The sequence below is a fragment of the Periophthalmus magnuspinnatus genome, chromosome 7 (genome assembly GCF_009829125.3).
Source record: "Periophthalmus magnuspinnatus isolate fPerMag1 chromosome 7, fPerMag1.2.pri, whole genome shotgun sequence".
Lineage (NCBI taxonomy): Eukaryota > Metazoa > Chordata > Actinopteri > Gobiiformes > Gobiidae > Periophthalmus > Periophthalmus magnuspinnatus.
Genome location: NC_047132.1, coordinates 29,025,826 through 29,039,201, shown reverse-complemented (window position 1 = coordinate 29,039,201; position 13,376 = coordinate 29,025,826). Strand labels below are relative to the sequence as shown.

The following is a 13,376-nucleotide window of genomic DNA, read 5'->3' as shown; positions in this document are numbered from 1 at the left end:
TCTTTTTTAGTTGTATTTTTGCGTATTTAGAGCCACAACAGCTGTTTTATGTCACAAAACTGTAAGCATACATTTCAGATAGCGTTCGCCCCGCTGCCAGTTCGTCCTCTGCAGATGTCTCTACCACAGCGATCGGTCCATTCACTGACTTTGTAATCATATTAGAGATGCATGTCTCATTAGTTTGTGCCATGGCTGAGTGTCCCCGCTTCCTCCCTATTCACACACAAACACACAGCGCTCTCCGACGCTGGCTGGCATTTCCGAACGTCTGGGCTTGCATCTAAAGCAGTTTACCGCAGAAATAATAGGTCTCTAAAAGGATTCGCTGTATGCAGAATCGGCCTGTTCCATTTGCATTGGAGTGAGACAAATTTAATTTCGGCAGGTGAAGCTGGCACAAAGAGAACGTGACAAAGGAATGAGCTGGAGGAGGACACCTGAGACAGAGGCGGGATGGGGCTGTTTCATGCTGCTACACTGATGAGAGTTTAACTTTAATGACTGATTTCAAAAGGAATTAAAAAATCTGCAGGCAGTAAGAATATAAAATGGGCCAGGAGACGCTTGTTTGTTTTGCGAATCCTCGGTTGGATTGGATGCTTTTATTTTTCTGTATGTTTGATGGCTGGTTGAATATCTTCTCAGGGTGAATTCACACTTGTACAAACACCACATTCAAATTGGCTCAAATTTGAGACTAAATCTGGACTAGACCAGTGCTAAACCAGGATTAGAACAAGGTCAAACCCAAGTCTACATCAGAATTAAACAAGCCTCAAACCAAAACGAAACAAGTATAAGTGTGAATACGCCCGCAGAATGGAAGATATTTGTATAGCGACATTAAAGAGCCCGTATTACGCTGTTTTGTGATATGTTATAATGTTTCCTCATCACAAACAGACCTGGAGTTGTGTTTTGTTTCATTCACACATGTTTAACGCACAAATCCTGCACATTTAGGCTGAGTTTTGATCTCAAACTGAAAACACTCACACAAAAACATACCCCAAAAATGCATGTCGAAATGTATTTGCTCTAATAATTTCATTTCTTCTCTTTCGTATCATTATTATTTTTTATTCCAAGTGAGTTTTATATTATTCAGCTGTAGCATCATCCAATTAAATGTGGATTCAAAGGTCCTATAATGCGCAAAATTGACTCTTGTGAGCTTTAAGTCATGTTATAATTCTGTTACCTCATCAAAAAGATACCCCGAAAAAAAAACTCAAAGCTCAAAGCACTCTGTTCCACCTTGTGATGTCATCATGTGGTAATACAGGAAGTGCTCCGCTGTGGATTTTAAACTCCACACACCTTCATTTCTACAATCATTTGGATCATTTCCGCCCTAGAATTTCCAATCTCTACTGAACTCAAGGTAAAAAAGTATCTGTTAGCTTGAAAACTACCACTTCATGACATCACAAGGTGGAACAGAGCATTTTGAGCTTTGGAGTATATTTTTGGGGTATGTTTTTGATGAGGTAACAGAATTATAACACGACTTAAAGCTCACAAGAGTCAATTTTGCGTATTATAGGACCTTTGAATCCACATTTAATTGGATGACGCTACAGCTGAATAATATAAAACTCACTTGGAATAAAAAACAATAATGATACGAAAGAGAAGAAATGAAATTATTAGAGTAAAAATACATTTCGACATGCATTTCTGAAACAAGAAATGGGGATTTAGACAGATAGATATACAGTTAATCCTTTCAACAAATGGTTAATCAGTGAATTATTTAAAAGGTATTAATACGCACTCGTCTATAAGCACTTACGCATTGTTCCGGCACTTTAAAACATTTCTCAATCTCTCCGCCCAGGTTTTTAGTGATGTTTTTTTTATGATGCAGGTGAGCACAAGCGACACCTGCTGTTATTGGGGCTTTTAGCACTGAAAAATCGACAACCATGGGACTATAAACCGCGACGAGGGGGCTTTTTTACTCTCTCACACCTGGGATACCGTCCTGAGGAAGTTGGGATGCAGGTATCGCTGTCGTCCTGTCTATCCTGGTAGAAAAACTATGGAAAAACGTGTTTAAATCAGCTGATTGGACACGATACAACGGCATTATGTGACCACTGTGAATGGTCCAAACTATCAGGGATGAAAACAAACTAAACCTTGGTCTGGAAAACGATTTTATTAAAATAGGAGACCTTGATGAAACTTATTGGACGAGAAAATGTTTAAACGCAACAGTTTGTGATGGTCGTGTCGTGCACTATAACAAAATGAGCACAAACATTTGCTCCAGATTGTATGCACGGAGAAAAAAAAAAAAAAAACGTAGCAAAAGAGCTTTTAAAAATTCGTATTTTTACCTCACGTCTGTTTTTGAACCTGCCTTTTGTGATTTGAAGGACTGCCGATTTTGTCACTTTTATTGAAACATTTATTAGCCCCGGTGCAATCTTTTCTTTGAATTTCAATGAAGAGCTTTTCATCCAACAGCCAATTGAAATGCATATATTTGAGTGCAAAATAAAACACTGTCATTGTAACTGTGAGCCAAGGTCGGGGTCCTCTCCGCTGCCTTCTCTTCACTGTGTTTTCGCGTGAGGTTCGGAACACGAGCAGATCCTTCTCAAATCACATTATCTTCTCAGTTTCTCGCTGCATCCACCTTTGACCTACTTTCCTTTTTAGTTTGTCCTTGAAAGTATTTGCGTGTTTGTCTCAGCGGGACTTAACGGATAACCTGTTTCTTTCTAATGTTTTAAAATCTCGGACTGGATGCGTCTCCTTTTGACTCATTCACGAAAAAAGGAGACTGAAGCACCTGTCAACGCTCTCCTCTCCATGAACCCGCGGCACAGTCTATTATTGATGAGATTTTCAGGGCCATCACACTACTGACTTCTGCAATTACATGCACCGGTTACATGAGAAAAGCTACCAATCCACTCCACGCTGCTATTTCTGTCCTTTTTGTCCTTGCCGTGGCCCTATAGCTAGCGAGAAGTTGTTCGAGCCGACAGGCAGTGGGCGCAGGGCTGAACTCATGTGTGAGAGTTGTATTGATTTGGACGCACCAGTCAATTTCCAGGGCATTTAACTTAAATATAAGATCTGGTCGGATTGGCTTCACTCAATGATTAGCTTTAGGACTGAATGGAGTGGGAGTCTTTAAAATGCACTAATCAAACCAAATAACAGAGTTTGGCTTTATTGATCTTGGTGGACAAACAATTGAGATTTAAATTGTCTGTAATATGACACAATTTTATATATCTTGTTTGTGTGTATATCTTTTTACAAACAGTAGATCCGTTGGTGTTCGTGCGTTTGTCCAATAATCTGAAGGTTGCTGGTTTCGAATCCCGCTCTCAACGTTAACATCATTGGTAGAGTGGTCTGGGCACAGGTTGGCGGTGCGATTCCAGCTTCCAACAAAGGAATGATGCTGTTGTGTCCTTGTGCAAGACGCTTAACTCGCCTCGTCCCCATTGTCTGCGTACATTGGTGTATGACGTGTGTGTGAATGGGTGATCTTCCTGGATCGTTTGCAGATCTTGTTTTTTTTTTCATGTTTTGACTACAGTGGTCCCTCGTTTATCGCGGGAGTTACATTCTAAAAATAACCTGCAATAGATGAGTTTTATTTTTTACAGTTATTCTCTAGGTTTTTGGCTGTAAAACCCCTCACCACACACTTTATACACTTTTCTCACACAGGCGTTAACATTTTCTCACATTTCTCTCTCGTTTAAACTCTCTCAAAGTTCAAACCTTCGTAGGCGTCTTTGTCGGTGCGGAACGTTTCATCGACATTGTGGGTTTTGTCGGGGAGAAAACAAATTGCAAACGTACAGCACTTCAGAGTCACACTGCGATCCAACGTTTATGTAAATTTGTCTGAACACATTCTGTACTGTACAGGAGACACGGCACGGAGGAGACTGATGGACAATGGTCTACAGTCCAACAGCCAATCAGGACGCAGAACACAATGCACGTTCAGACACTAAAAAAATCAAAAAATCCGTGACACAATGAGGCCGCGAAAGTTGAACTGTGTAATAGTGAGAGACAACTGTACCATATTTAAGAGAATAAAACCTACACATTTGCTTAGGCAACGTCATCCGGTGATCTTAATCCTGCGTGTTTTCTATTTTCAAGAAGAATGTTGTGTACTTTTTGTCAAATAAATGTCTATCCATTTAGACACAAGATAACACCATTTTGTTTAGTTATATCAGTTTTGTCAGAAATTTCCTCAGATACGACTTTTTAGACATGCAGAAAGTGTCCTGTGTACTTTATAAATATGGTCGTCAAATCTGACCTTTATAAAAATGAACCTCTGCAAGTTTATTATTTACAGCCAAGGCTAAATGGCCACTGCTCATTATTATACAAAACTATAAAGATGTGAGCAGTTAAATCTCATTGGGTTCATTGCACCTTTATTTATTTAAACAAAGGTCACCTGTAAGTCATTTTTATTACAAACTAAATGGAGCAGGGCTAATGTGTGCTTTGCGACACACTTGGGACTTTGACCGGAATAATCTGGTGTTGTTGTGTAGAGTTTCCACGATCCTTGGAGAAAGCCGTTTTAAATCGGATGAGGACATAATCCCAGACAATGCAGGGATTATCTCTTTAAATGACCTTTATTTTACCGTGAGACATGGACTGTTTCCCAACTGCGGCTTCCCCTCTGCTTGATTACCTCTGCATCTGTAGTCACCAAGCCATAGAAGCAGACAGACTGTGTATTCAAATGCACGTATGGGTCTCGTAGGTATTGTAGAGATGTGGAACGAGCCTCCGGTGTCAAAAATATCTCAAGTCTGGAGCAGAATATACTTTCTGGTCCTGTAATGCTCACCTTGTTAAAAGTTTGGCTGTGAAAAATGCTTGTAAAAGATTCGCAACTTCATAAAAACACCCACCAAACAGTTTTATTGCAACACCTAGAGTTATAACATCAGTCAGAGCATTTTCTTTTAGATGGGGCACTAAACAGCAAGCAAATGTGCAGCCTCTTGATTTTGTGATCACTGGTTCACGTTTGGTCAGAAATAGACGTTCAGTTGCCTGGGATCTAGAGCACAAACTTCTTCAATACTTTACGAAGATGCGAGTCCGGCTACAACTGAATCTCTCCATTTTCAACGTGATTGACAGGTGGATTAGCCAATCAAGGACACGCAAGGTCGGAAAAAAATAAAGGAAAAATATCACAGAGGCTGAAAAACAGTGCAGATTTCTGAAGAATCATTGAGCGAAGCCTAAACTTTGTTAATAGTGAGGGGAGATAAATTTGATTTTATTTGTAAGTCATAGGTAACCAATGAGCGACTTTGTTTTACACGTGTCACTGAGAAAAACAAATCTGACTAGCTTGAGACGCAATGGAAGACGTAGGAACCAGACTGATATCAATCTGTCAAAACATACAGAGAAATATCAGTCTGTATTCGCCAGGTAAGACGTTCAGAGCTTTGGTGAACTGGAGCCAATGGATATCTTGCCTGAATACTAACAACAAATACGGTACTTTTTCAATAATTAATGGCATTCTTTTTACTATGGAGGAATTGCACAAGGTTAACCAGCACTATGGCATTCGTCTTTCTCTTAAAGGAGAGTCCTCACTATGGGGCAATGACTTCTGTTTTTCCAAGCAAGTCCAAAAAACAAAGTTTATGGTGGAAGGATTGGACTGGCCTCAAGCAACTCGTGAACCAATCAGCCACTGTTCTTCTTTTCCCGCTTTTGGTCTCCTAAAAGTACAGCCAGCTTTGTCTCTGGATCTATATATAACCCCCATATACAGTAAAAAAAACCCACAAAAAAAACAAAACACTTTCTCATTTAAATTCTGTCCTTAGATGTTTCAGTTTTGTGAGTGGATTAAAGATTTCTTGCTGCAACCGGCGTGTGACTCTGGTCAGTAAAATTCGCTCTCCCCCCATGAACAACACCAAACCCCAAATTATGAGCACTTTCTTCCTTTTGTTGCGGGCTGGTGGTTAGCAGGTGACAGTTACCATGGCAACAGTAAAAGTTAGGTCTGTCTTGTGGTGAGGTGGTGTTTCCACCTAAAATTAAAGAGAGGACGCATGAAACTGCCCGCAAGATTTTAGTCAAAGCGAGGTCGGTAAAGGTCTCAATGCTCTTGTAATAAAGTTGCACTGTGTAACTTTTCTGGAGGGATGGTCACTTATTTGTCTTAAGGATTATGATGTACGATTCTTTGGTTTGCTGTAGATTTTTCGTGATATGTCATAAACAGATCTATCTTGCTTTTTAAAGAAGACGATCAGACTTGACTATCTGGAGCACACGTGTCAAACTCAAGGCCCGTGGGCCAAATGCGGCCCGCCACGTCATTTTATGTGGCCCGTGAAGTAAATTTAAAGGTATGACTGTCTTAAAATATCAGTTTATCAGGAGATACACAGTTAAACAGCCGTTTTTCACATGTCTATGCAAATCCATATGCAATATTTGTAACTTGAATAAGTAATAAATATAGAAACGGTTAATTAACAAGATTAAAACGTACATTTATCTTACAGTTACATCTGGCCCTTTGAGAGCAACCATTTTGTTGACCTGGCCCTTTGTAAAAATGAGTTTGACACCCCTGATCTGGAGGAAGTAAAAGTCGTGACAAGGTTTCCGTAGGTGAACCCGCAGAAGGATCATTACCGGTTTGGTCTCGGCCTCCGGGTATCTTGACCGATCGACGCCTCAGACCCATTTTTTTTTAAACTGCTATAAAAAATACCTTGAAAAACATGTATTGTTACTGTTGGCGAGATCACATTTCTATAGCTCTGACCTGTAGCTTGTCGTAGCGGCCTCACCTGTAAGGAACGTCCATGGATTCAAGAAGGCGGTGGTCCTTTCCCTGGAGAAGTTAAATATAGTTTTGTACAAAATAAGGAAAACGCCTTGTGTAATACTGATGTCCACACGAAGTCTTTACCTCCCCATAAATGTCACCGCACGCTACTGTTGTCTACCATTTTGTTTTGAATCCCCATTTATCACCACAGCAATAACTATCCTTCCTGAAGTCCATAGGTAGATAGGTTTTTTTCTCCGTTTTTGCCAAACCTTTTCGTGCTGTTGTGCCAAACTCTAAGAAACAAGGAACCCATCTCCAGATACTCCAGATAGGTTCATGGTCAGGAGTAACTGGCTGGAGGATTAGACTATTAAAGTAAATGTTTTAGGTTGAAAGCGGGAAACTGGAATACCTGGAAAAACGCTCCTAGACATGTGCACGAAACATCCACCCAGAGTCAACCCTGAACTTTTCGTGCAGAGAAGAATAACACCTTCGCCTCTAAGGGGAAAAAATGGACCCAAAACGTACTATATCACACGCAATCTTTGATCGATAAGCTCCAATACTTCAATACAAAGTTTACTGCTGCTGTTTAGCTACTGGGACTATTTACCACGAGTCTAGATATTAAAAACTGAACATGTCCCAGTCCATAAAACATTAAGATTTTAGCTGCAAACACTGACACAGCTGGATCCCTTTGCATCTCTTTCAAAACGAATGTGGATTGGTTGAACCTCAACTTTATTTGAGATACCCTTGATGAATATTTCAGCAAAATGCATTATGTATGTGAGGGCCCACTGCATGTATTACACACATACAGTAGAAGAAAAAAAAAATCTTTCTAGGATTCTGGGATCTGTTTGACCTTAGTGAATAGTGGGTTTAATTTAGCTGTGTGTGTGTGTTTCCTTCCTCTCTTTCTGCAAGCGTGGTGTGAATGCAAAATTGGCTGCATAATTTAAGGAATAGCAAATGAGTATACTGTTGATACGGTGCATTCGTATTCAGTGTTTAGCCGTAGCGTTTAACGTCAAATACGGGTTTTCGGTATACGTAGGTTTAAGCAGAATGCAAAGGCAGCGTATTTAAATGTGATTTTTTTTTTCCGTTGACTTGTGAAGTGTGAGATGGAGGAGCTGTGTTAATAAATAGTCCAGTACTATTATAAGGCAATGGAGTCAGTCACCCTCTAAGATCGTGCTCAACAGTGGAAAAATGAAAACTATTTCAAAAGAGACACAAGAATGAATTCCTTATAGAAATGTTCTGCAATGTTGAATGAAACTATAGAAGCTGAATGTAAGAAATCTCAATGATAACTAACTGTTCGAAGGGTAAACTGCCAGAGGTACCAGACTTCGTGTACTTATGAATATAATAGTTTCACCTCGAAAACTGCTAGAAGTACTTTATTTGATGATAGCGGTAATTCAGCAAAGTCAATTATTTTGGTATGAAGTAAAAATGAGAAAAGCATCTGTCCTACTCCCGTTTCCGAACGACAGGAGACACTTTAAAATGACAATATTCATTCATTCATTCAATCATTTTTTACCGAGGTCAAGTCATTGAGAAATAATCTGTGTTCTTTTCAGGATCATCAAAAAGGTACACTTCGACAGCCACCTTTTAGTTGATAAATTTAATATTTCAAAATCATGTAACAAAACAAAAATAGATAGAAAAACATGGCAGTCATATTAACAACTTTCACGCTAACATAATCAACATCCATCTATTTTGTATTTACATAATGTACATGAATGAAAAACGAATGAGGTCCTAAACTGGAGCATGGTTTTGTAACGTGGAACGGAAAAACTGAAAAATGGCATTCATATTGTGACATTTAGTGGTACGTTAAAGATGCACTGTGGAACATTTCTGACGTAGGGTCTGCAACCTTCTTATCTCCATAGAGCTGTTATTGTTTTGTGTTATTTCTTGCCGCAGTATGGCATTGAACTTATTTAAACTCATCACTATCCATGGAGGCAAGCAAGTGGCACACCGGGCGAGGTTACAGGTCAGCTCTGTGGAGAGGCGATCCCGCTCATAGTGAGAAAGCATCGTTTTTCCATCCATCCATCGATTTTCTTCCGCTTATCTGAGGCTGGGTCGTGGGGACAGCAGTCTAAGCAGGGACTCCCAGACTTCCCTCACCCCAGACACGTCCTCCAGCTCCTCCGGTGGGACCCCAAGGCGTTCCCAGGCCAGCCGAGAGACATCGTCCCTTCAGCGTGTCCTGGGTTTTCCCCGAAGCCTTTTCCCGGTGGGACAAGCCTGGATCTTTTTTTTTTTTTTTTTTTTTTAAGCAATAACTAACTTTAATGCCATTTTTTGATACATTCCAGGCAGATAAGTAACATCTCCATGGAGACAAGCAGGTTGCGGACCCGCCCATCCAAAAAGTCACATGGCGGACTTTAAAACAACGAGTTTTAGCTGTGAATATAAACCGGTGCGTTCACTGTGTAAAAAATAAAGTAGTACAAATATCTAAACACATTTCTATTCTTGCATATTTCTATTTACCTGAACTGTGTGTTGCAACACTGGAATTTCCCCATTGCGGGACAAATAAAGGTTCTCTTCTCTTATTGCTGCCCCTCTGCAATGCGGGGAGGCACTACAAACTGTACAGTGCGTCGCCAAACGTTCTGAGCTTTAAACTTGCAAAATGAGTTCCTTATCTATATTAGGTCCACTTATAGCTGTGTAAAAAGATTGAATACTCCTCTAAAAGTCTTTTGGCAACCCCCACGCGTAACTTCTGTCCGTTCCAGTTATTTCAAAGTCTTATCTTCTCACCACGAGGAAGGCAGATATCGCAGTAATCCGGATTCGGCCGTTTCAGACCTGTGCGAGTACGCTATGTCCGTTGGGTTCGCTCACAGATCCCCGATGTTTAGGTCCGGAATATTCACCTATAAATGACCCGTCCTCATCGAACTCCCCTCCTCCGTCCGCGTAGTCCACCAGGCTGTCCCGGCTGAGGCTGTCCCCCATCTCGTCATTGGCGGTCAGGGAACACAAGCTGCCCTTCAGCGGCTTCTCCTCGCTGTCACTGCAATCAACAACAGGGGAGGAGGAAGAAGGATGGGAGAGGTCAGCGGTGCAGGGAATAGACAAACACATGGGAAAGCTCGACAGGCAGATGTTCACTAGCAGCAGATGTAGAGCTATGCAGGGACTCAAGCGTTCACAAGATGCACAGAAGTAGGTGGGGGATACATATGCAATAACGCTACTGCATAAAAGGGAAGGAGGTTTTCTAATATGGCTGCTTGATCATTTACGCCCCCCCCCCAGCCCCAAACCCCTCATCCACACAGCTCACTACAGATGGGTCATGCGATTTTGGAGTCTGGGTGGAAAAAAACCCCCAGCTAAACGCTTAAAAAACTTGATTTCTGTAATAATTAAACATCAAATCCGACTGGCACACAAGTATTTATGCGTTAATAATAATGTTAACGAACTGGATCGTTCAGTTTTTTGTCTGAGATGTGGAAATTGTCACTCTTTTAACAGCCCGAGCTAAGGTAAACGGCTAACGCTAGCAACTTTGCACAACAATAGTTTATTTAAGAGTGTTTTGTCATAATCACGGATCAATATTGAGATAAACCAGTGCTTCAGTCTGCTTCATTCCAGTTAAAAACCTGACGCCGCGCTGTTGTTTTTCTGACTCTCGCAATGCATTATGGTCTATATTGACTGGTTTAGAGAATACTGATGGCCACTACTTTTCAAGGTGCATTGTGGGAAATTTTCAGTGCACCGCTTTTTCCATAACTGGACATTCGGACACCACTAAAAATGGCGTGACTGTAGGGAATATTGTGGACATTCTGACACTGCCATTGTTTACAGCAAAAGAAAACTGAATCCTACCAACTGGACAAAAGTCTTTAAGAGTGAATACATTTCTCATCCAAGTAGCTTCTTCAGTTTGACAATTAGCTAATAAGAGCTAATAAGGTTGTTGAACAGACTTAACTGCTGTATTTTCTGGACTATAAGTTGCTCCAGGGTCACACCAGTTAAAAAAATGTATAATAATGAAGAATAAAACATATTTAAGTCGCACTGGACTATAAGTCGTATTTTTGGGGGAAATTTATTTGACAAAATCCGAGACCAAGAACAGACATTTTATCTTTAAAGGCAAGTTATAATAATAAAATAGAGAATAAAAGGCTGAATATCAGTACAGCACGCTAACGTAACACATTTATATTTATTCTGCTACATGAAGCACAGACAGAACTGAACACATTTAGTCTGGTTTGTTAACGTAAGATATTAACAGTCTAACAGCATAAAAAAACAAGCAGTTTACTCTGGATCTCACTACAAATCACTAAATCCAATGTATTCTTCATCCCTTCTGAACAACTCCAGCGTCATCAGACTCAGCAGAATACAATTTTCTTTTAGGGGCATTTTTGTTCAGTCTTTCTCAGATGTCTTTTAAATTACCGTAACGTTGAAATTTTAAGTTTTCAATGATACAGGAGTAGTAGATACTGGTACACAAGCCTATATATTTTAATAGTTTCACATATAAGTCGCATCTGAGTATAAGTCGCACCCCTGGACAAACTATGAAAAAAAAGTGCCATTTTAGTCCAGAAAATAAGGTAATAACAGATACTCCGTTCTGTAAAACAACTATGAGTGTGTTTTATCATAGTTTGTTTTGTTGTAGCTCCTCTTTTCAGACAGATATAAGGCAGTGACTTATCAGAACTCTGTCAGAACTGAAGAAACTATGTCCGGTTAACAGAATTTAGTTTTCTTTTCGCTTTCCTGAAACACTGAGGCTTTACACAGACGCTGTATTGTTGTTTAGATTATTACGGATTATTATTATTTGCCTTCAACGCATAAACAATTCACAAAAGGCTACAGTTTTGGTAAATCTTTAGCCGTTTTCATCACCTTCAGTTGGTGTGAGTTCCACAGCGCGCAGCTCCAAAAGGCGGACTGTTCAAAAGACGCCTGGCACTGAGGCGATTTATAGTTTTGGTTTAAGGTGAAATGATTTGAAAAAGTAGTGAGTCACAAGTAAAGTTTAAAGACCTACTCGAAAGCAGTTTAATATTGAAAATGTTTTTGGAGCGTTTTGATCGTTTGCTCAGAACACACACAAAGGCTAAACCTTGACTTGCAAACATCAAGGCAATAATAAAGATTTTAAAGTGAAGTGGAAGAAGCGTTTTCAGCTCAGGAAATGATCACAGTCGAATGGATGATTGCAGTGCTCAGAAAATGTCCAAATCTTTAATCATTCCTGCACCAAATTTCTGAGTGTAACGTTTAACTTCCTATACAAAAATAGAACCAATTATGTCTTATTTTGAGCGTTGGTTTCCATGTGGATACGAGGGACCAGCTAATTGCAAGTTTAAAACTATTCATTTTTGCTATTCATTCACTGCAGCCATTTAAATTCACCAATTTACCCTCGCATGCCTTAATCACCGCCTGTCCCTTTTAGCCCGCGTGAGTTCGCTATAAATAAATAGCGAATGTTGCGAAGATAGCTATCATTTATTGCACGACAAAATGTGATATATGGATAATTTGATTCATAAAAAGGTTGCGATGTTGCCGTGCTTGTGTAAAATACGTTTCTCTTACGTCTTATTTAAGTAGTTTTGAATATTCCATTAACGTTACCCATCTGCACCCTCAGAAACGAAGTAAACATTCAAATCAAATCATGATTTTAATTAACAGCGATTGTCAACCTGATTTATTCTTAATTACAACAGTATCGTACCTAACGGTCAATGAGTTTACTGTATATTTCCATGTTGTTTTAGTGCTCAAGTCCACGGAAAACAGAACGTTGGGTTGCCAGATCCAGATGCCAGATGACAAAAACAGTTGGAAATAAACCCAAAGGACTCTCTCGGATCAGAATATTCAAAACCCCGGCACCTGCAGCCAATCATTAATCAGTCCTTGAGCAGTGACTGTCAGTGATTCTGAGGTTTCAATTGATGCATGGTCTATGAAACGAAGAAAAAACAAACTTTTTTTTTTATGCAGGTTAGGGCAGGTTCCTTTTCTAACCAGTAAGATGCATATATACATGTCCATAAAGGTTCTGTACAGTTCACCTTTCATGGTCTCGCTGTTTCGCGGATTTTTTGTGGAATTTTATATGCTTTTTTACATCGTATAAACGTGCATTGTGTTCTGCGTCCTGATTGGCTAAAGGACTGTAGACCGTTGTCAATCATTCTCCAAATGTATATAAATGTTTGATCGACACAGAGTTAGAATGAAGACGCATGGTCAGAGGAACTGTGAAATACGCGAAAGTCACTATTAATTAATTAAACAAGAGAGAAATGTGAGAAAATGTTAATGCCTGTGTGAGAAAAGTGTATAACGTGTGTGGTGAGGGGTTTGACAGCCTTAAAAACATAAAAATAAAGCTGACTACTTCGCGGATTTCGTCTATTGCGGGTTATTTTTAGAACATAACCCCCGCACAAAACGGCTTCTTGTGAGC

At 39.9% G+C, this 13,376-nt stretch overlaps 1 protein-coding gene across 6 annotated transcripts in view; it reads right to left on the bottom strand.

Annotated features, from left to right (window-relative positions):
- Window positions 1-8,540: 8,540 nt before the first annotated feature.
- The window catches only part of LOC117373050 (neural cell adhesion molecule L1-like protein), a 94,952-nt gene continuing 90,116 nt past the window's right edge, over window positions 8,541-13,376 (bottom strand). For all 6 annotated transcript variants that reach the window (XM_055223163.1, XM_055223166.1, XM_055223164.1 and 3 more), the window contains one exon: window positions 8,541-9,911. In XM_055223163.1, the coding sequence (XP_055079138.1) occupies window positions 9,698-9,911 (214 nt within the window). In that variant the 3' untranslated portion in view covers window positions 8,541-9,697. The remainder of the gene's footprint in view (window positions 9,912-13,376) is intronic.